This window comes from Triturus cristatus, chromosome 10, assembly GCF_964204655.1.
Source record: "Triturus cristatus chromosome 10, aTriCri1.1, whole genome shotgun sequence".
Taxonomy (NCBI): Eukaryota; Metazoa; Chordata; class Amphibia; order Caudata; family Salamandridae; genus Triturus; species Triturus cristatus.
Window position 1 is genome coordinate 744,861,182 of NC_140593.1, and position 21,960 is coordinate 744,883,141.

Consider the following 21,960-nt stretch of genomic DNA (forward strand, 5'->3'; position numbering starts at 1 on the left):
GGTTACTGATAAGTAAGGTTAGAATTACTTTTCAGGATCAGTACTGTGCTCAAAGATGCAGCACTGAGGTCTCTCCTGATAACAGGTGACTAAATAGGAATTTGTAGTGCGGCTGATTTTAGAGGAATATTTTAAAGTTCCAAAACTCCACACTTAGAAGAATTTTCAAGTGAAACCAGTCAATATTAGCCTATGGAGGGAAATTCAAGTTACTTGTAACTGCGGTTAGAATTAATTTTCAGGATCAGTACTGGGCTCAAAGATGCAGCACTTGAAGAACCAGAACCTTTTGGACCTGGCGGCGCAGGGTACGCCCTCTGTCTCCGGGGTTCACCTGCTTTGTTACACAGAGACACGGGACACTCTGTCGGCGTTAGAAGATTGGATTTATTTAGCTGCAGCTAGTACAGTTATCCTAGAAGTACACAAAGTAGGTTCTCAGGAGACTGCCACTCCACTCTGTGGCGCATCAGATTAAATACTATACAATACATGATTATTAACAAGACATACGCCCCAAGCATAGAAGAAAAGACCCAATAGGGTAAGTGGAAAACAAAGCGGAGCCAGTAGAAAAGGTTCGAAAATAGAAGTATCAGATGACTCGAAGAGACCTCTCCTCCAACTGTGTTTGTCATCCCACCCCCGGACTAATTCATTAACAGATTACAACTAACTTGCAGGTGGCGAGATACGTTTGTGTGTATTGGAGGGCAGTCATGACACAAGAGAATGCTAGCAGGAGACAGTGAAGGCCAGTCGATAAGATATGATCGGGAAAGAATAGTGTGAGCCTACAGATAGTTGAAAACAGGGATTAGGAAAGCCAGACAAGGATTAGTGTACTCGGCTAGTCCAAACACCAGCTTCGCAAACAAGGCCGAGGATGTATTTCGACACCAAGCTACGGGAAAAGCAGAATACAGCAGGAGGTATACCCCAAAGGCAACAAGGGTAACCAGTTGGGATGAAGTAAGGATCTGATATACAGGATGTTGACAAGTGACACACTGAAAAGCCTTGGTAGTTTCTTAGACAGCTATACCTTCAGTCTCACAACCAAATATATTGGATGCATAAGTAATGCCTGCAGATGTACTGGTTGGGGCCTTAGAGTTGGGGGATATTAAATTTTCTAATGTTGCTTGCTATTTCAAACATGTACTATGGGCCGTAGGCTCATTAATTGATACATAGTACACATTTGTGATGAATATATGAAAATATAAAACCCAATAAAGTGTAATTTACAAAAACATTAGAGTGTTCATTATTCAAAGTTGCTTAAAGAGAGGAATTAGAAAGAGGTGAGGCTCCCAAAACAGTGTTAAAATGCAAGTCAGCTTCAGTCAGAGGCTGCAAAGCCAACTTGACAGAGCTCAGATTGACATTCATCGGGTCACAAAAATAAGATGGAGTAGGTTAACTTGAATGGAAAGCTAAAATCCCTCTTATGAATGTTAAAGGAAGCAAAAATGGTTAGTCTATGGAAGGGTAAGAGGTTGCACAGTAGAAATCGAAGTATTGGAAAAACAAATTTGATTCAAAACGTGGACTTTAATTTGTGTAGGACTATCTACATGTTAAAATAATCCAACAAATTCATAATCTGAACAAAATCGTCTGCTAAAACGTTTGAAGTACTGTTAACATGGTATCAAAATCACTCAATATAATAAGACTAGAACAGTAGAGGAGAACTTCACCTAAAATATTCATTAACAGAGTAGCAGATTATAAAGTAGAAATGGGAGGACAGTAGATGAGCAAATAAAAAGATATCAAACATGCTGATGAAACTGAAAAACAGGTGGGACTTAGGCAGGCCATCACTGTCAATGGCCATTAGAAGGGTCGAAAGAAAGAATCGAAGAAATGTACTGTCTGAGTCAGCTGAGTTCACTCCCTATCACAGAAGGGAGCTGTGTTCCTAACTGACCATTGTGAAATCTATTGGCATTTCTGCAGAAGGAGACCTATACACTAAAGAGAACACCAGCCCAAATACATTTGGTGCAGGCACAGCCAGCCCTCCTGTTTGTTGTTCTAGGAATAGTTATGCTGTCACTTGGTTACCCGCAGTGGTGTGATTCTGATTGCCTGTGACAACTACACTTTTAACTTAATTAAAACAAGGAGTGTATTGCAACCTATTGCTAAGTAACATATTCAGCCTCATTCACACAGGGGGAGTATGTAGGAGGAAAGCTCATACACCCTGAATTCAGGTCTCTTAGAGGTCAATGACCACTCCATACACCGATTTGTAGGTAAGCTATTATAGCACGAGGTAGGAACTAAAAGAGGCAAGTGGTGTGCTCACCAATGAAAGCCCAACAGGGTAAAACTCCAGCCAGAATTGACCCATCTAGGACTATAGATCATTGGAGAATGGGAAAGTAATTGTTTTAACCTTCAAAACTAAGAGGAAAAGCAGGCTGTTGCACGTCACACTCTTCAATCGTGAGCTTCAGCAATTAGTTTGACACAAATTCACCCCTATTGAACGAGGAAAATATATTATGACAGTGTGGAAAAGTATCTAGGAATTTCCAAGATTGGCATCTGTCATGCTTGGATGCAAAAAAAGGATAGATTAGATCAAGTGATGGGGAAAAAAGTAGAATACCCTATGGACAGGAAGAGGGCTACAGAGAATCTGGATGACCTTTGTCACTTTAGGGACAGAGGTTTTCTACCCCCATGGTAGCAGATCACGTACATGCAAGGCTAAGCAAACCCCTGGATATTTAATCTTGTGAGCAGCGTGCCAGGTATCAACAGAGGAGGCCAAAATATTCCTAAATTGGACTTTAAAATGATCACTTGCAAAGGGATATTTCACAATACCCTAAAAAGGGCGCTGAGATCTTGGTGGTTCTGCCAGGTTAGCTGCAGAACTTGTCATGACTATACAAAGTCTAGAAATACCAAGGTGGCAACACAGTCCAGCTTTCTGAGATACTCTCAAATTGGGCTGAACAAGTACAGTTTGTTCTGGGAAATGGAAACTGCGCCAGCTCCACAGAGTGACAGACATTCCATCTTCATTAGAATAGATTCCAAACTGAGGGATCCTGCACCATAAAAGGATGGTTTTGTTGCCAAGGGCTGACTCTTCGTGAAACAGTTAATTAAAGATGTGCGAACATTTACTATACTGCATAAAACGCAGACACTGATAAGCAACATGCCTGCACCTAAGATTTTTGTAGAGGGTTGAATATTGAAAGGGGCATCTGTCCGCTCAAAGTCACAGATAAAGCCACTAAGGAGGGCTGTCATCAAGGAGAGGAGGGAGCTGGCAGTATGTGATTAAACACCTTTCTCCCCATGGTCAGTAAAGTCAGACAGGGACATTGAATCAGACACCAGCTGAGGTGGGTGCCAGAAGCTTTGCAGATGATTCTTCCTCTTTTTACAACATTATGGCAGAGGAGGAAGTGAGCCTATTTCTCTATTGGTTGCAGGCGCTAACAATGAATGCCTGGGTCATTATGATGGTACAAGTTTTCTGTTATTTAGAGTGTACCGGGCTTTCATAGAACTATTGTTCTATGAACGCCTGGTACACTCTAAAAACCAGAAATACAGTTTGTTTTCCCTAAAAAGCTGAATTTTATAGATGAGGAGATAGCAGAATTAGAAGGCCAAGAGGCTATCTAACCAGCTATTCTACACTTGTGGGGTTTGGGAGCAACATCTTCTTGATCAAATACAAAGAAAAAGGTATGGCTTTCCTTAATAAGCCTGTGAGAGTTTAACACCTGGTTTGTATATAGACAGCTCCAAAAATAGGGTATTCACCTTGTGAAAGATATTTTGCTGAAGAGGGACTTGACAGACAGATTGGACTTGTAGAATGTGTTTCTCAAGATAAGAGTTTACAATCCCCTTTGAAAGTTCCTGCAGTTCAACTGACAAGGACAGATCTGGGAATTAAGGGTTTCCCCCACAAGGCCTGTTGCTCACCACCTGGGTGCTTTACAAAGCTCCTGAAACCAGTGACAGCACTGTTTAAGCCATGGTCCTTCTGAAAGTCGAGTCAAAGTCCAGTCTGAATCTCAGAAGGACCATGAAGTTCATGAAACATATGGTGGATTCTGTATCTGCGACTTTCCAGTTAGTGGACATTAAAAAAATAACTAGAGTGTTCTTATGATGTAGAGTATGCTTTGAGAGTTATGGGCAGGGTTGTGCAGTCGTTGACTTCCCCCATCAAGACAAATTTCCCTGGGTCCCACTGAATCTTGGAAAGATTGCTGATAAGGATGCTCAGGCAGGGCCTTTCATAGATGTAAGAGGTTGGGTTGTGGTAGGAAGCCTGAATTGAAATTCAGCGGTGGTTGACCACATGGAGGTCTAGAATATCAGGCATTTTAGGAGTGATGCCAGACAATGTCATTGAGTTGAAAGTGAGCAGGCTGGGCTGGAGAGCCAGACATATATATAGGCATCTAAAAGAAAAGTGGCGAAAAGAGGAAGAATTGTGAAAGCACATTACATTTCTGGAAGTTTTGACAGGCTTCTTTGCAGTTCTATGCCTATCCTGAGAAAGGGTCCGATGTCTCTGTGTTGCAGTACTTCAACTGCATTGGGTCCATGACATTTGCAGAGCATGTACAAAGACATGTGGTACTTTTTGGCTGGACCAGGAGTAACAGTTGAGATTTCCCTGACACAACCAATTTTGTCCCAGACTGAAAGTAGTTTCCTGAAAGACTACAGTAACTGAAGCCTGGATCCTGGAATCTTTGTAGCAGTCACAAACAAGCATTCAGTCTTCTTTGTTTGGACATCAGAAGTCGGGTCGATGGTGTTAGTGCCTTTCTCCATGACCTGGATGATAGGGAGATTTCCTCCATCACAATAGGTAGCTTCCCAGGTCAAGCATTAAAAAGTAGCTATGATTTCCGTGGCTCAGATGTGGAGATTTCAAGCTTGGTTTCCGCTTTATCCAGAATATTCTTGTCATTCTCCAATCCCTCTTCCTCATTTTGAGATGTTTAAAGAGTGCCACATGAGGAACTACATGCCCGCATCTGTGACAGATTTTTATACCCAATGGCCTAGTGGTTTTTAAGGTACACTCTGTGTCTTGGGATTTTTGCAGCAGGCGTGGTCATTCATGGAGCAAAAGTATACAAAAAGTATTGTATGGAATGCTTGAATTAATCTTAGCCACTGGTAATTGCTCGAGCGCATTCCAATCCATATTCCTTTGCACATCATGCCACCTCAGGTTGGACCCAGCTGGATGCAAATCAGCCTGGACCCTGCTCCACTGGGAAAAGTCCAGCCCTAACTGCCAGGCAAGGTCCTCCCTGAACCAGAACACATGTACACCGAGGACCAGTTTCTCCTAGCTAGCTCTTGCTCACCAGCCAGGTATAGCTTGGTTCCTGTGAGACAGTATGCACGGCATTTATGTCTGAGCACACCAGTCCCACTAAGGGCAGCCCGAGTAATTACTAGTGGCTGAGATTATTTCAAGCATTCCATGCATCACTTTTGTGTGTCGCCCTTATTGGGACGGATATGCCCAGAAGTGGGTCCTGTGCACAGTGTCAACGGGACCAAGCTATTCCTGGCTGATGAGCCCTAACTAGGCCACAACCGGTCCTGATTTGCTTGTGTTCTAGTTCAGAGGACCAGGCCTGGCAGTTCTTGCTGGAAGATTCCAACTGGAGAAGGGTCAAGACTGATTTCCATATGGCTGGGTCCAAATTGAGGTGGCATGATGTGCAAAATAACATTGGACTGGCATGAGGCCCCAAGTAATTACCAGTGGCTGAAGTTAATTCAAGCATTCCATCTACCACTTTTTGTGTCCTTTTGTTCTTCATAGAGCAGGGATAGGAAGAACATATAAGAGATATCAATCAGCATGAAGTTAATGGCACAGTTAGTGTATGGAAAGGAAAATCAATCCCATTAGAGTATCTTATTTTTTTATCTGCTTTCAAATCCTACATATGAGCTATTTCAGAGGGATACTTTCTAGTAGGAGGGTACTGCAATTAGGAACGCCCTTTGGTGTGTGCGCATTTGAAAGGGATTACTCTGGTAAAGCTCCCAAAAATTAGATACTCACAGTTACGGAACATGAACAACATCTTTCTTTTGTTACAGAACTGGTCAGATAGCGAACGGATATCCAGGAAGGAACTGTCTGCTAAGCCTATCCATATTGTTGTCCCTAACACTGTGCAAGAGAGTTTCTGTGTGAGGATGCTGGCTTTGGTGACAAGGGTGTTTACTCCACAAGCAATAGCATTTACTGCTTCAGGAAGGGCCATTTCCATCACCAGGCTGATTTCTTGTCATTTTCAGATCACCCTACTCTGTTTGCAGCACTTTGCTTCCAAGAGTACAAACAAGCAGTTGGCGAGTGACGTTAGGTACTCACGAGCAATACAGTTGCCAACTTTATTAGGAAATTCTTTGATTCAGTGGATTCCTCTATTCTGATGTGATAGGTTTACTGCACCTTACAGGAGGCTGTGTTTGATATCTTCTGTTTTGAGGTGCCCATTCTGTCCCGGGGGCTTTGGCTTTCAAGGTCTGTAGGTCTATTTGTTAGAAAACAGGAAACTGCCAATCATGAGAGCTCCAAACTTTTAAAATGTTTTTTCGAACCTGTGGTAGACTCTAGTGGTATATTTTAAAATAGAATGATCCTGCCCTTCATATCTGCCACATAATGTACAATTTCTTAGTTTGTATGAAGGAAAGTTACAGTTCTGATTCAGAGATTTCTACACCCTTACTGAATGACTGTTGCTTTCATTCAGACGTCAAACCCCCACATTCTACTTCTAGATTCTGAAAATGTTCTTCATAAAATAGTTTTTACCTGTGGGATACTGAATGTTTAAAAAATAATGAAGAAGCTAAAGCAGTTTCGTTTCTGGCAGCAGCTGAGCAGAACCAAAAAAAAGTGGGTCAAAACTTGTGGTAGAAAATGTGGAATTATTCGACAAGATGTATACTAAAAAAAAGAGGTAGAAAGACTAAGAGACGGAGGACTTTCTACGAATTCAAATTAACCACCTGGCTACCTTGGTCACACAAGTTTTTTTAAGTTAAATTCTATAGGCCTCTGGAAAATGTTTTTCTGGGAGTGTTAGTTATTTGCAATGAAGAATGAAATGCATAATTCTTGCCTCTTTGCCCTAAATAGAATTGTAAAGTTCCTTCACGGTGGCTCACAAATTGTACACAGCAGATTATGTACAGCAGGGTACTGCATTAGAAAGGGTGTGTATATTTGATCTGCTTGTATTTTACTCCTCATGCTCAGAGTTGAAGCCTACAAAAGATTAGGTGGGTCTACTTCATATTTGCAGGAATTCCTGTAGATCTGAATTAATATCCATTATTCTGTAATTAATTTAGGTTTGGAAGGATACCTATGAAATTGCTGTCCTGTGTATTCTGGGATGTATGATCCCTGCACAGGGGAATGATCATCCATTGTGTAGGAGAAATTAGTACCTGTTATTCTCAAATTGATTTTGGGGGGCAGTATAGCAGTGATCTTGCTGTTTGTTCAGAGCTGAACCGATACTTGCAGTTGCTGCGCATGCAGAAGTATATGGTGCTTGATTAGAGTTAAATGCATTTTCAACAATATGAATTTCGTTTCTCAAAGAGATAGTTGCTTCTGCCCGTTTCCCCTGCGTTAGCAGGTACGGCCAGTGTGCTTGTTTGGTATAGTTACCCTAAAATTCGTTTGAGAAATATTTTATCGTTTTTGGTTCTGTTGTCCCCATTTTATGGGGTGAAAGCGCTACCTAGTTCTACGATTTATTTGTCTCTGTGAAGAGGTACTGGGTATGTGTGAATTTGATCTAGTGGGCTTAATGGTTCCTTGGGTGTGTTGGAAGGAGCGGCGTATCTTTAGGATGTCTGCTGTGTATCTGTAAGGATGCAACAAGATTTGTCTGTTTAGTGTTCCATTGTGTATAACTGGGGAGAGGTGTCATATCCTCCATTGTGCTTTGTACAGAATATGTGGGCGAACTCTGGCAAAGCCAGTTTTCTCCACGTCAGAGAATATTCCTGTGATATAGTTGATGTTACAGGCAGGTATGATACCGCGAGTGTGGTGCTTGGTGTAGGTTCTAATGATGTCAGAGGAATGGAAGCCAGGGGTTGAGCAGTGAGCCACCATTGCTGTGGTGGGGTAATTATTATAAATAATGTACATACTGAAGAGTAACTAAGTAAACAGCAGCTGAAGCTACCAGTCTGTGTCCACTCATCGTTGTAAAGAATGTATTCATCAGCTATTACACAACACAACAGAAATGGATCTCAAGCAGAGCATTTGATCACAATTTTCATTCCATCTCAATGTAATCCTTGCATTACAGATCACACAGTTTCAGATTGTCCAGAAGTATGTTTACTGCCAATTTAAAGGATATGATCTAGGGGGATAAGAGGATCCTGATTAGACTGTCCACCTTAAGACAGATTGTACATATTACTTTTAGAAAACATTTTCAGGTCTGTGTCGCGGAATCAGTGGCAGATCATCCCACAAAAAATAAAACATCAAATGTTTCCACAGGACCCCGTTTCCTTAAACCTGCCACCTTTATGAGCAGCAAAGGAGATCATTTTGGTAAACTGTGGTGGACGTTGCTTAAAAGGCCTCCTTCAACTTGGTTAATAGAGCTGGAGGCACATGGCTTAAGATTTTGTCCATTATTTAACTATAATGGAGACAACTTGGAAATGTGACTAATTTGGTCATGGCAGAGTAATTTCTATTTGCAAGTCTTCTGCCAACGTTTCTATTGTTCTCATTTCCAAGTCTTTAAATGCTTAGCAGGTGGTTTTTCATTGAAGCTCAAATGCCTTATGTATTTTACTGGTGTGATGCATGGATAAACTAGTGCTCAAAAGTTTAAGTGGGCTTTCAAGCTTCTCACTGTATTAATATCATGTAATGGGTTCCTTTTCTCCATGAGATCTCTGGTGGTCGACCAAGATGTGCCCATCACTGAAGGTTTCCCCACAATCTTCGCACGTGTGTACCCCCCACAGTATGTTTTAACTGGTGCCTTTGATGTCAAGTCTTTTTATCATCCTCAGTACAGGCATTGCTTAATTTGAGCCGGTTGTTACAGGTGGGGACCACCTGAACTCATTTTTTGGGAACCAGCACTTATTTTTCTGCATTAGACGTTTACCAATAGCATGTCATGGAAATACACACAAAGCGGAAACACAGAGGAAGAGAAAGATGGAAAACCTATCTAAAGGGAGAAAGCAGGAACCTGCAAGAGCAAGATAAAAGGGCAGGAGTATCTGGCGGTGGATTAAAGAGGCCTGAGGTAGACTGAAGACCACACAGCCTCAGTGTTCGGCACGCTGACATTTAATTGCAGAGGCCACAGGCTTCTGTGCAGAGCTTTGAGTACCGGAAAACTTCTCATCTCTGCCATGCTACCACTTGAGGTTCTCAAGGTTGTGCTTTTGGTTGAGGCTTTTGTCACACTAAGCAAAGTAATTGGAATCATCGTCGGTGTAAGTTCGAAGGTGTGCCATCAAGTTGTGCTTCTCAATGAACCTTTTCCAGCAATAAGCAGAGCTGAACGTCCTGCACTCATGTTTTAGCATGTTTCCCCTCTGACTTCAACTCTTTTTGCTCTATGAGTATGCTGAGGGCTTCTGCTCAGAATGTATTTCCTGATGTGCTACTAGGGTTTCTTGATAGGAAAAGGTTTCATCACATTTGCAACACTTGTTTGGCTCCTTCCCTGTGTGTGTTCGCTGGTGCCTTTCGAGATCAGTCTCCAGACTAAAGGTATTGTCACAATTTAAACAGTGGAATGACTTTTCTCCTGTGTGTACCTTCAGGTGCTTTCGGAGGGTGTATTTTCGACTGAAACGTTTGTCACATTTAGAGCACTTATGAGGCTTTTCCCCAGAGTGAGTTGTCTGATGTGCCACTAAAACCTCCTGGCGATTAAAGGCTCGTCCGCACATCCCGCATACATAAGGTTTCTCCCCCGTGTGGATTTTTTGGTGTTTCCTGAGGTATGCTCTCTGAGTAAAGCTCTTGCCGCACTCCACACAAATAAAAACTATCTCCAGTGTATGCATTTTCTGGTGTGTGTCCAGATCCGCTTCCAGGTTAAAGGTCTTCTCGCACTGCGTGCAGCTGTAACGTTTCTCTCCTGGGAGGGTTTTATTCTTCTTTAATTTCTCCTTTGCCTTCTGTGCTGCCTCTGCAAGGAGTTTCTTTCCTGGATCTGTAGCAGTGAGTGTGGTGTGGACTTGTAGGTGCATCTGCAGAGTGATCTCATGGTCAAAGCCTTTGCTACAGTGGGGACACTGAAACGCTTTCTCTGCCTGATGAGTCTTCTGGTGTGCCCTTTGACCAATCTTATCTGTAAATGTGGCTTCACAATGCAGACATGAAAAAGGTCTCTTTTTCGTCTCCGCTTGAGCTAAAGGTCTTTCAACCCGAAAGGGTTTCTTTTGATTTAACTCTATTGGACTTGGAGGGTTTGTAGTCTTGTTGGGATATGGGTAACTTGAGTTTTCAGATAGATCTATGGTAAGATCATTGTGCTGTTCCATGGTCGCCTCTTCACAGATCACACTTCCTGCAGAGAGAATACAAAAGTATACATATACATATCATTTAAATAAGCAGCAATATCATGGAGAATGTATTACATTCCATTGGAGCTTGGAAGTCTACAAAAAACATATAAACTTCACTGTTGTCATTCACTGGTGAGCAATGCATGCAATTAAAACTTAAGATTAACCTTTACTCTAACTGCTACATTTTAGACTACTGTAGATTATTGGTATTTGTGTACTACTGGAGATCAAGCAAGCTAAACTTGGAAAGGCAAAGGTCATGGGCACATTCCTGTTTTTTTATCCACACCCCCAGCCCCTCAATAATAGTTCCCTTCTGCAAACATACTCAGTAACCGAGACTCTGTTAGATAAACTCACAGGTTTATAAACTTAACAAACGTGTTATATTCAGAATGATGACCGTGTGCAAATCCCACTTGTCAGTTTAAGTAGTTGTATTATTAACCCTACAAAGCTGCCTTTAACATAATTTTTCATGCCCACCCACTCTGAACATTCCACAGTAAAGAGACATTATCATGGCACTTATCAGTGAAAACACTCAGATACTGTAGTTCTTACCAACTGTTTTGAGATCTCTCATATTCGGTTCTCCTTGTTCCATCTTTGAAAAATACCCAGGTCGGAGAGCTAGAAAACACGATTTGGAAAAGGTTTATCAATTGAAATAAAATAAGAATTTGTAAGACTAATCCACATAGAACAATGCCCCTTTACACATCACTATCATGCATGTCAAGATTCAAATTAATTTCACATAATTGCCCTCATACAGTTCATACTGCCCTTATAGACAGTTACTCTCCCACACACTCCCTCACCCCAGGGCACAATCCATTGCAGAGACTCACTGGTTCTCCATTACTGGCGTTCAATGAAGATTCATTATTTGCCTCATCACTCCCTCATACCCTAGAATTTAATTTTACCCTTTCACTACATTAATTTGATTTGAGACTCACACTTCCCCTCGTATTGGGCTATCATCTACATCGCTGTGTTCATGCACTTCAGCTGAGTCTTACTCATTCCCCATCTCTGACCACATATCCTTGAATGGAGTCTCACTTGTTCCTTATCCTTGCACAGATCTTTCAATGAAGGCTTACTCTTTTTTTTTACACTAGTCTCATATACTTGAAGTCCATGTATTTTTAGACCAAGCCATTTGATCATGTGATCAAAAGTCAATTCCATGGCTTGTTGATCTCAAACCCAGTGACAGTCTAACAGTTGTATCCTCTGCAATCTTTTTCTATGTATTATCTTCATGGTACATTTATAGAGTGCACTGCCGAAGGCGCGCCTAAGGCATGTCTGTCTGCGCCCGTCAGCGTCCCAGAAGTGCACGGCGCACGGCATGCTGCCCGTTCTACTAAAGATCCCGCTGAGCATTATAGGTACGATAAGCAGTCTTTACTCCTTCTTGATGAGACCCTTAAAAGTAACAGCATTGATCCTGGGGGAGATTTCACCCACACCTGTGCTCACTGTAAGTGGCGGCCGATGCACTGCACCTTATCTCTCATGAAGACTGACTGCTCTGCATGGGGTGACGACAAGGTAGGCCTGGGAGTAGGATTTAAAGCCTTTTACTGCATACACGATCTCTACAGAAACATGAACTCCAGATTTTTGATCTGCTGCAGGAATCTTCTCCTGACTTGTTCCTTACTTTCCTTGTTGTTCCTGGCTTTCGCAATATTCCAGCTCTACTCTAACAACGGCAATTGCTCCGGGTTATAAGATCTTGAGGTTAGATCGCCAGTTCGGCAAAGGAGGGGGAATAGAGATTGTCTATAAAGATACATTTGTATGTAATCCCATCACACTTGGTGAATTGGAGGGTGCTGAATGCCTTGGCTTCCAATGCACCTTATCAGCACAACAATCGTTAGCTGGCGCTTTGATTTACAGGCCTCCCGTCCCAGGTAAATCATTTCTGAATTCGATTAGCGTGATGATGGCACCTCTTGCCCTCCGTTTTAACCATTCCATGATTCTAGGGGATTTTAACCTTCATTTGGATATTCCCACTGACTCGGAAGCCACTACACTCATTGAATCCTTGATTTGGCTCCGGCAGTCCTGCACCCCTCACATAATAAAGGTCATATTCTCTTTCAGATCTTCACCAATATAACTGGACTTTGGACACCTCCTTTTGCAGCTGGAATCCCGGGGATGGATGTGGGAGTCCCTCAGGGTTCCATCCTGAGCCCCACATTATTCAATCTTTATATGTCCCCTCTAGCGGTCCTGGCGGAGACATACGGAGCAAAAATTATTTCATATGCTGACGAAACACAGCTCCTTTTCACTTGTGACAAAGGGAGGAGTTTTGAGGGAGCCAAGATCAAAACTTGTCCCTCAAAAGTGTTTGCGTGGTTAAAATTGAACCAGCTCAAATGCAACTCGGAAAAGTCGGAAATCATCTTTTTCGGCACCCCACCGCCAGATGACGGGAGATTCTGGTGGCCGGAAGATATGTCTCCACCTCTCACCGCACAACAAACAGTAAAAAACCTAGGAGTCTTGATAGACGATCGCTTATCTATGAAGGCCAAGTCCATTCAGTGTTGGGAACGTGCTTTGGACTCCTTAGGATGCTGAAGAAGTTCCTTCTACTCCTGTCTTTAGACTGCAGGAAATTCGTGGTCCACGCATTGATTATTTCAAGTTTGGACTATGTGAATATACTCTACCTTGGCCTACCAGAATATCTTCTCAAGCGTCTGCAGGTGGCACAAAATGCCGCTGGCAGAGCCATTCTCAGGCTTAAAGCTAGGACTCATATGTCCCCCCCCCCCCCATCTCAGAGCACTCCACTGGCTACCAGTAAAATAGAATCAGATTTAAGTCCATGGTGTTATTCTTTAAGGCCTTTCACAGAAAGGGTTCTAGGTACCTCTGTGGAAGGATTACCCGCTATGTCCCTTCTAGAATTCGGAGATCCTCCTCTATGTATCAGGCAGAGGTTCCTAGAATTTCTCGATCCCGTTCTGGTGGATCCTCGTTTGGTTTCCTTGGTGCTCAGGTCTGGAATGCGCCTCCCGCATCATTGAGAGCGGTGTCAGATTTAGCTACTTTTAGGAAACTCCTCAAAACTCTGCTTTTTAATCAATAATTGAGTTTCCCTTAGCTTCTTATGTTATCCTTCTTTTCTCTTTTTAGGTCTCGCCTAGCGACGTAGCGCAGGCGATGCTCGCCTTGGCGAGACCTATAGTCGTCGATTTGGTGGCCGAAGGGGGACAGGGATGTGCACGCTCACGGCACCCGGACAGCCCACGTGCACGTTCACGGCGTCTCTTTCAGACAGCCCATGTGCATGTTCATGTTAAGTGTGCGATGCGTGGTCCGTCCCCTCCCGTTCTGCGTCTGGTCCGCGGCACTTCTTGTTGTTGACTTTGTATGCGCTGCTTCTATCTCTACTTCCGGGCAGCTTCTGCCTCAGAGTCCAGACAGCTGCTGGGCATGGCGTGACATGCAGACTCAGCCCGCCGTACTTTTTATATTGGTATATTGGTGGCAACAATCTCCCCATGGTGATGGAGGATCTTTTCAAAGTATGGGGCTCATGTAAAAATACTTCTAATTTTGCGGCTCGCATTAAGGAGGTACATTACTTTGATTTACTCCACCTGCACTTTCCGCTCTACTACCAGGCAGCCTTCGCTTCCTTATAGCTGCGCCAGTAACACAGCTGCTGGCCATGAGGTGCGGTGCAGACTTGGCCCACTGTACTTTTTGTTGTTTGTTTGCGCTGCTCCCCGCTCTATTTTCGGGCAACTGCCACTGCGTCAGAGCGCCGCAGCAGCATGGACATAGCATGTCGTACAGACTCAGCCCACCAGATGGTTTATGTTTGTATAAGGATGCCAAAAATCTCCCCTTGGTGACGGAGGATCTTCACAGTATGGGGCTCAATGGGAAGCGATTACAACTTCTCATTTTGCGGCTCGCATTAAGAAGGTACGTTACTATGATTTACTCCACAAAAAAACTGGGATGAATGCCACTAGCTAGAATACGATAAGCTCATTGATTGATGGAGCTTGCCTTAAAGTCGGAGGTGCCTGTAAAAATGTTCTGGCTTCTCCCCCCAACAATGAGGGATACTAACCTTGTGCTCACGTAGCAAGGTTGACGTGCTGAAAACAAGTAATTTTTTACGTTAAATCTCTGCTGCTCGCGTGCAGTTATAGTCTGCATGGTCCAGATAAGCAAAAATTTTTGAACCTGCAAACAAGCAGTCTAATATTTGCAATCCCATTGCAGTAAGCACTTCTGGTACGGGTTTCTGCTGTAGCCTTTTCTGCCCAACATCCTCAGCATTCAATGATGCAGTAGCCATCATCCATTTGCACTGTCCAGGTTTGCCTTCTGGTCTTTGTGTAATGACTGGACTGTTTCAGTAGCTTGCCGGTTCCTATAAGATCCTCCAGTCTGTTCAAGCTTTATGGCAGTCTTATTTGCATGTACATACACCTAACCTATTGTAGCATTTTAGGCTGATGTTAAATAGATGGATTCAAATACGGAGCCTTCAATACAAGCAATAAAATTGCAATGTTTACCATGGACAGACTCGACAAAAATGTTAGATTTAGACAGAATTATTTTGTTTTGCAGCGGTCTGTGTTAAAAGGTCTGGGAATCACCCGTCCTTCCAGTGCCCATTGATGTTTGTAGAGATGTCAGTTTCTGCTTCTTCGCTGCTTTCAGAAATGTCTTGTCTCCTAAATTGTAACTGTGAACTGATGGTGCATCATTGCTCCCAGACTGACAGCCAGTGGCAGTAGAACTGCAGCACGGTTAGCAGCTTGACGGATTGAATAAAAGTCTCATGAGGCACCCTAGCCAGCGGTATATGATTTTTTTTCTGACATGCACTACTCTTGGCCTTTACATTTATGAACTCCATGACTGACTTGGCCTTTAATTTAATAACATTGGACCAACCAGGTTTAAAACTGGATGAAGGCAAAAGAGGATGCTGTGAAAATCACAGAAAAATCGAAAAGAACATAAGGAAGCCTATCAATAAAAGTTTGTACAGGCCTTATAAAATTTAATAATTTAATTTAAAATTAAGGAGGAACATAAGGAAAACCACAAGCAGTTTTTTCAAACACCTTTTTATTCTTTTATTTTCAATAGAAATGCATCATTTTTACATTATTTAGATTCAGTTGTAACCTTTCAAAAACCTAGTCTGTTTTATCTGCATTCATTGACCTTGCTTCTAAGTTTCCCAATCTTAACTCCCATTGTGTTTTGCTCATTCCAAATTTTGTTTCCATTGCCCCAATATTTTATAAAATGTTGTGCTCGAACGGTCTCACAGTATCTCTTTTCCCAACACCAGTCCTATGTGATATAGAATTTCCCACATTTTGGCTCTGTAATATGTCCCATGTTACTAGCATTGTCAACTTCGTTGTTGGAGTTTATCATGTCTAACAGGCACTTTCAAACTTTCCCCTTGAAGATCTTTAATATGTTGTTTAATTTCTGAAACATGTTGACCTCCCTTTTCGTGTTACATTTGCCACACCTTCCTTTTATCCTCTACCCTCTGAGGACAACAATAAAAGTTGTCCATCATAATGTAGTTTCAGAAAGTCTCCATTTGCAATACAAGGCATTACAATAAGTCTGAGCTATTGGCGTTGCAAATAATAATGCAAGGCCTATAGCTCAAATTTTCAGTAATGCGAGATCTATTGCATTGCAAATGCTTGTTTCTCTTCTGCAATCGAAGTTGGTGTAGCTGGTTGTTCTATGGGCCTTTTATGCGCCGGGACACACTTTTGAATAGCTGTGCACTATATAAATGCCTTATATTCATTATACATTTATTATTATTCATTATTCATATTTGCTTCAGAAAACTCATGGAGCACTAGAGAATGGAAAAAATGGATAACAGTTGGTGCACCTTATACATAATTCAGACCATAAGCTTGGTGGAAGGGTTGATCTTAGACCATTTGCGGTACTCTCTAGGACAGGTATCTTCTTCAAACAACTTAAATTTCATTTAGATGCAAAATGAAGTGTCCTGGTTGGCACAAGCTCAGGTGTCTGCTCCTATGGAGCTTCAATTTAGACTGATACACAGCATAGTGCAAAAGGCACACAGTTTTCAATGTAACCCTGTGCTTGGGGAGCAACCAGTGGAAAAACATTAAATGCAGACGTGATGAGATAATTTCTCCTTAGTCTAAGTCAGAATTGGGCAGAAAAGATTAACAAAGAACTCGGAGCTTCCCAATTATTTTGTCTGGAAGTCATAAAGAGGGGATCAGGTGCAACACTGTACAGAAGCTTGAATTCAAGTATTGGGACTAAATTACCTCATGGATGGTCTTCTGTGACATTCTGTCTCAATCAATCAATCAAATCCTTTATTCGATCTTACACATAAGATCATAAAAGTGTCCGAACAATTTATACAGTCACATTAAAAAAAAAAAAAAAAAGACATTATAAAAGATAACTCCAAACCTTAATCTTAAAAATATGCTACCCACTACTATTCGCCTTAGTATTAGAGCCCCTTGCGGTGTGGATTCAGAGAGACCTCGTGATAAAAGGACTGAATTGGACAGAGGGATGGGAAGACTGTATCTCTCTGTACGCAGATGACATATTACTATACATGACGCAACCGGGACGGTCCATTAACTGCCTACTCGACATTTGTGAATCCTATGGTAGGGTCTCCGGTTATTCAATCAACTGGGCAAAATCAGTGCTATATATTCTAAAAGGCCCTCCACCACGATTGCCCAGGGGAGTGACGCTGCAGATCGCCGAGGAGGGAAAGAGGAACATTGCGCGACATTGGGGGGGCATCGTCGATCCAGTCTCATCAGCAGTGGTGTTGCGACCTAGAGGGTGCCATGGTTGTGGAAAGGGCGGTCTTTATTAATAGGGGCTGCCCCCGAAAATGGCAGCGTGTCTGGGGAAAATGGAACACTTTTAGGGGCAACATGTGTGCCCCCCCCCCCCACCGGAGGACTCAGATCCGGACTTGAGTAACTAAAATTGGTAATATGTTCATTATGTGGCACCATCTCTGTAGGGGGGGGGAAATGCAAACCTATAAGTTGGTGTGATGGATTTAAATGTTCGATCTGATACATGTACTATGCATAATAAGGTTGCCTTGTGGGTTATGTCAACACAACTGTATTTGTCATAATGTTGAACGACTTGACTCGATGTGTACTTTTTCAATAAAATGTTTTTAAAAAAAAATGTATATCTATATGCTACCATACAGTTTAAGTAAAAATTGATTTAATCTATACACATAATACAGTACAAATTTTGTAGGTCAATTTTAAGTAGTCTTATGTGCCAAACTGCTTCTTCTTTTTAATACATGCCCATAGGAATGATGCTAACGAAAAGCACACCAAAGAATTTTGCAATGATTTGAGAAAAAACAGTGCTACACGACAATATTTAAAATTGTAGCACTTGCAAATTGATACAATAAAATTACGCCTTTCTTGATGGTAGAAACCACAAAAAAATAAAACATGAAGCTCATCCCGTGTAGATAAGTTATCACACGGACATAGGGAAAGTTCTGATTGTTTTTATTTCTTCCCTGGATATCCCACCATCAAAGGAATCAGATTAGACGATATCTAAGCAAAATATATTTGTGCTGTGGGAAAGTAACATCAGCCAGATAATAATAGCTATACTCCTCCAATACTGGGGTTAGTTCATACAGCTGTGCCGACTGAGTGTGGAAGTTTTTTTCCCTTCTTAGATATTGGACTCTCTTAATAAAGGTCTCAGTTAATTCCCGTTTGGATAGGGATTTGCAGGTAGAGGTATCATTAAAAAGGCGACTTAAACCAAGTGCAGATAGTTCTGACTCAACATACTTTATCCACCTCATCTAACTGTAGTTATTTGACTTTAAAACAGTTATTAGATTTTGCGTCAGGGGGACTGTGTCCCTCTGCCACAGTAGCAGTGGTGCTATTTTGATAGAGTCCATAATGTAGGGTAAAGCCAGTTCCATACGAAGCACATAATTCGAAAATGACTGGGGTAGCGAGGTAAAAGACTTAAAAAATGTATTCTCTATTACTTGTAAATAGTCGCTGGGGGCCAACCCCAAACTGCTGCCCCGTACACCGCTGCTGCCTTTGTTTTAGCATGATAGATTTTTTTCATAGGAATTAGCGGTTTGGCTCCCAGCTTTTTAGAGAAGGATTCCAACGCAGCTAGGTTTCTCTGCATGCCCATTGCTCTGCCCTCTAACAGTTTGGATCAGGATTGTTTATTATCAAATAGGACACCTAAATAGGCAAACGAGTCTACCACCTCAATTTTAACAGAGTCCATAATAAATCAGGGGGGGGGTCGCGTTTCCCAACCCATGCTATAATTATAAAAGATTTAGATTGATTGATCTTTAAGTCGAATGAATTCATTAAAGCCGCGTAGGCCGCTATAAAGCACTGTAGCCCCATTGCAGTTCGGGCCATCAGTATAGCGTCATCAGCATACGTCAAAGTCGGTAACCGCTAATGGTCAGAGAGCACAGGGACATCCAAGGCAGCGCTCTTGTGAGAAGTTGGCCTGGTATATGGTGTTCACTAGTTATAGTGGACACCTTGCACCTGTACAATTCGACTCTTATGGTAGTAGGTTTAAGACAACCTTTTAAAGAAAGCTATCCTAGTGGTAGCTGTGGAGAGCAGCCTTCAGGCCGTCTTTAGAGAAATGTAAAGAAGCTTGTTTTACCTTATAATCTCTTGAATTACTAAATGAAAGGACACCACACAGGTATATATATCAAATATATATGTATTTATTACTAACAACTCTCTGCTAATCTCTTTATGAGATTAGAAGTCAGGAACATATGCATAAATCAACGTTTCACAATAAGTTAAGCACAAATATGGCTGGGGCCCTAGGGTCGTACCAGACCATATACTAAAAAAGAGACTTAAGAACAACGACTTGCAAAGGGACAAGGCCTAGGGCCTTCAGAAGAGCTGGGGCCTCACGAAACCACCCAAGGCAGGTAAGTAACGGACCCACGGGGGACGCATGCAGTGTGAGAACACAGCCGCGAATCCCTATTGACTTCAATGGAGCAAGTCGCGATTGGAAATTAAGAGTTTAAGGATACTTCGGGAGAGTCTATAAGCAAGTCACTTACAGGGTAAGTAGTTCTAGAGCCAACACCCACAGGAGCACCGTAGTGCTGGAGTTACCTCACCCAGGGAAGCCGGTGCATAGGTGTCTTTTAGTGTCGGGTCGCGGCGTCGTTTTCAATGGGAGCCAAAGAAGACTTGCTGTTTGTGAAGACAGGAGAAGTGGCCGGTGGAATCCAAGGCTGGATTCAGAAGAAGGAAGACCTGAAAGCAGAGGGGACAGTGTTGAAAGTCACTTGGCAGTGACCCGGGGCAAAGAAGATGGATGCCCACAGCCGTCGGGTGATTTCAGGTGATCCACTGGTGTCTTGACTCTTCAGCCACGAGGTCCAGGAGGTGTCGACGACGACCAGGAGCTTGATTCGGCGTGTCCCACGAAGTCTGCAGCTTACTACGGTGTCGGTGACCTCATTGGAGCCAACAAGCCTTGGTAACAGCAAGTCTCGTGGAAAGGACAAAAAGTCAGCGGTGCAGACCAGCAAGGTCTGAGGGACTCACCCAGCAAGGGTAAATCAGGGCAGCCCTGGAGCAACCAGGGGAGCCCTTTGGAACTGTAGAAAAGTCTTCTGGGGACCCACAAGCCAACCGGCAAGGGATCACGAAGGGGCCCCGGGAGGATTCACTCAACATGGGCCCATGGTCACTCGCGACGGGGTAGGCCTCTGATCTTCGGAGGGATTGCTGCTGGAGGCTTGGACCACACGTGGTCCAATGCACAGGTTCGTAGAACGACGTGAAGGGGTTGCACTCGAAAATAGTGCACGGTACCCATGGATTGTGGTTCCTTGTCACTCGTGGGGTCCACTTGCCTCAGCGTCGCTGGGGACTCACGATGGCCTTGGAGAAGTCAGGAAATCCTCTTTCTGGGCTGCAGAGACTAAGGGCTCCGGCGGGAGCGATGGAGTTTGCGACCGTTGATTGCAGTATTTGGTGCCTTCCAAGCAGGGGAGTCACTTCTTGACTCCAAGGGAGATTCTTCCGTCTTCCAGAGCTAGTGGAATGTCGAAGGTCCAGGATTCGTCTTCAGAGCGTCGTCCAGGGGTATCTAGTATGCAATGGCAAGGGTTCCCTAACTTATACTGAAAGGAAGGGAGGGACTAGCTCTATGACCCCACCTATGGGAGGGTCGGGGGAGTGTGTGGCTACACCCACTTCCCTTTGTCCAGTTTTGCGCCAGAGCAGGGGCAGGTAGCCCCTGAGCCGGTTTGAATTGGTGTATGCACAGAGGAGCCTACTGCTCCCCCAGTGCAGGACTTCAAAGCACTCTAGGAGTGCACCCACCCAGCCCCAATACACTAAACCCTGTCTGGGAGGTGGTCACACCTCCCTGTGACAGGATACCTATTGTTGGGCCTCCTCCACTGCGAGTTTCGGTCATCAGCAGGAGGGCAGCCCAGTGTCTGTGCTGGTGGCATCCATTTTGTGAAGCCAGGGCTCTTCAGGATTCTACCGCGTTTCCACAGTAGGTACATGTCTATCCCTCTAGAAGGGTGGGATCATACTCCCACACCAGTTATTGGTGTGGGGGTATGATTCCAAAGCGTTTGACACCAAACACAACATGTTTTGATGCAGCCATTCCAAAGTTAGCATTAACCGTGAGGTTATAATGCACGTAAGAGTATATGGTTTGACCGCATTCACAAACAGCCCCAAAGAATAGACTCTGAGAGCTGCAGAGGGGCCCTGCTCAGGCAGAGGCACCCCCTCACATGGAAACCAACCCCCCCTGCCCTCAGGATTGAAAGGGCCTGCCTTAGGGGTGATAGGTTTAAATGTGTGTGTAAGGAGAGATATAGTGAACCTATATCTCAGTGAGGAGGCTAGCACCACCCCACCCAGGTTGCAGTAGCAGGCCTGTGGTGTCAGATTTAGTCTGCTTCCCAGGGGGTGGCATAATACATGCTTCAGCCCCTGGTAGGCCTGTGAAGTACCTATGCCCTTGGTACCTAAGGTACCTTATACTAGGGACTCATAAGGCACCACAGTATCCAATCACTAGTGCACCTAATATGCACTCCATCTATCTTGTTTAGAGAGAACAGAGAGGCTGGGGCCCTGATTAGCAGGGTCCCAGCCAGACTATAACAAGAAACCAGTGTAAACATCAGAAAAAAAAAAGTGGTGGCAA

The 21,960-nt window shown here is 43.3% G+C and overlaps 1 protein-coding gene across 1 annotated transcript in view; it reads right to left on the reverse strand.

The window, feature by feature from the left end:
• Nucleotides 1-367: 367 nt before the first annotated feature.
• LOC146789941 (uncharacterized) overlaps nt 368-21,960 on the reverse strand; it is a 104,406-nt gene continuing 82,813 nt past the window's right edge. Inside the window, exons 2-3 of the mRNA XM_085628242.1 lie at nt 11,194-11,262; nt 368-10,625 (exon numbers count right to left, since the gene is read on the reverse strand). Coding sequence (XP_085484368.1) covers nt 9,664-10,625; nt 11,194-11,236 — 1,005 coding nt within the window. The 5' untranslated portion in view covers nt 11,237-11,262 and the 3' untranslated portion in view covers nt 368-9,663. The remainder of the gene's footprint in view (nt 10,626-11,193; nt 11,263-21,960) is intronic.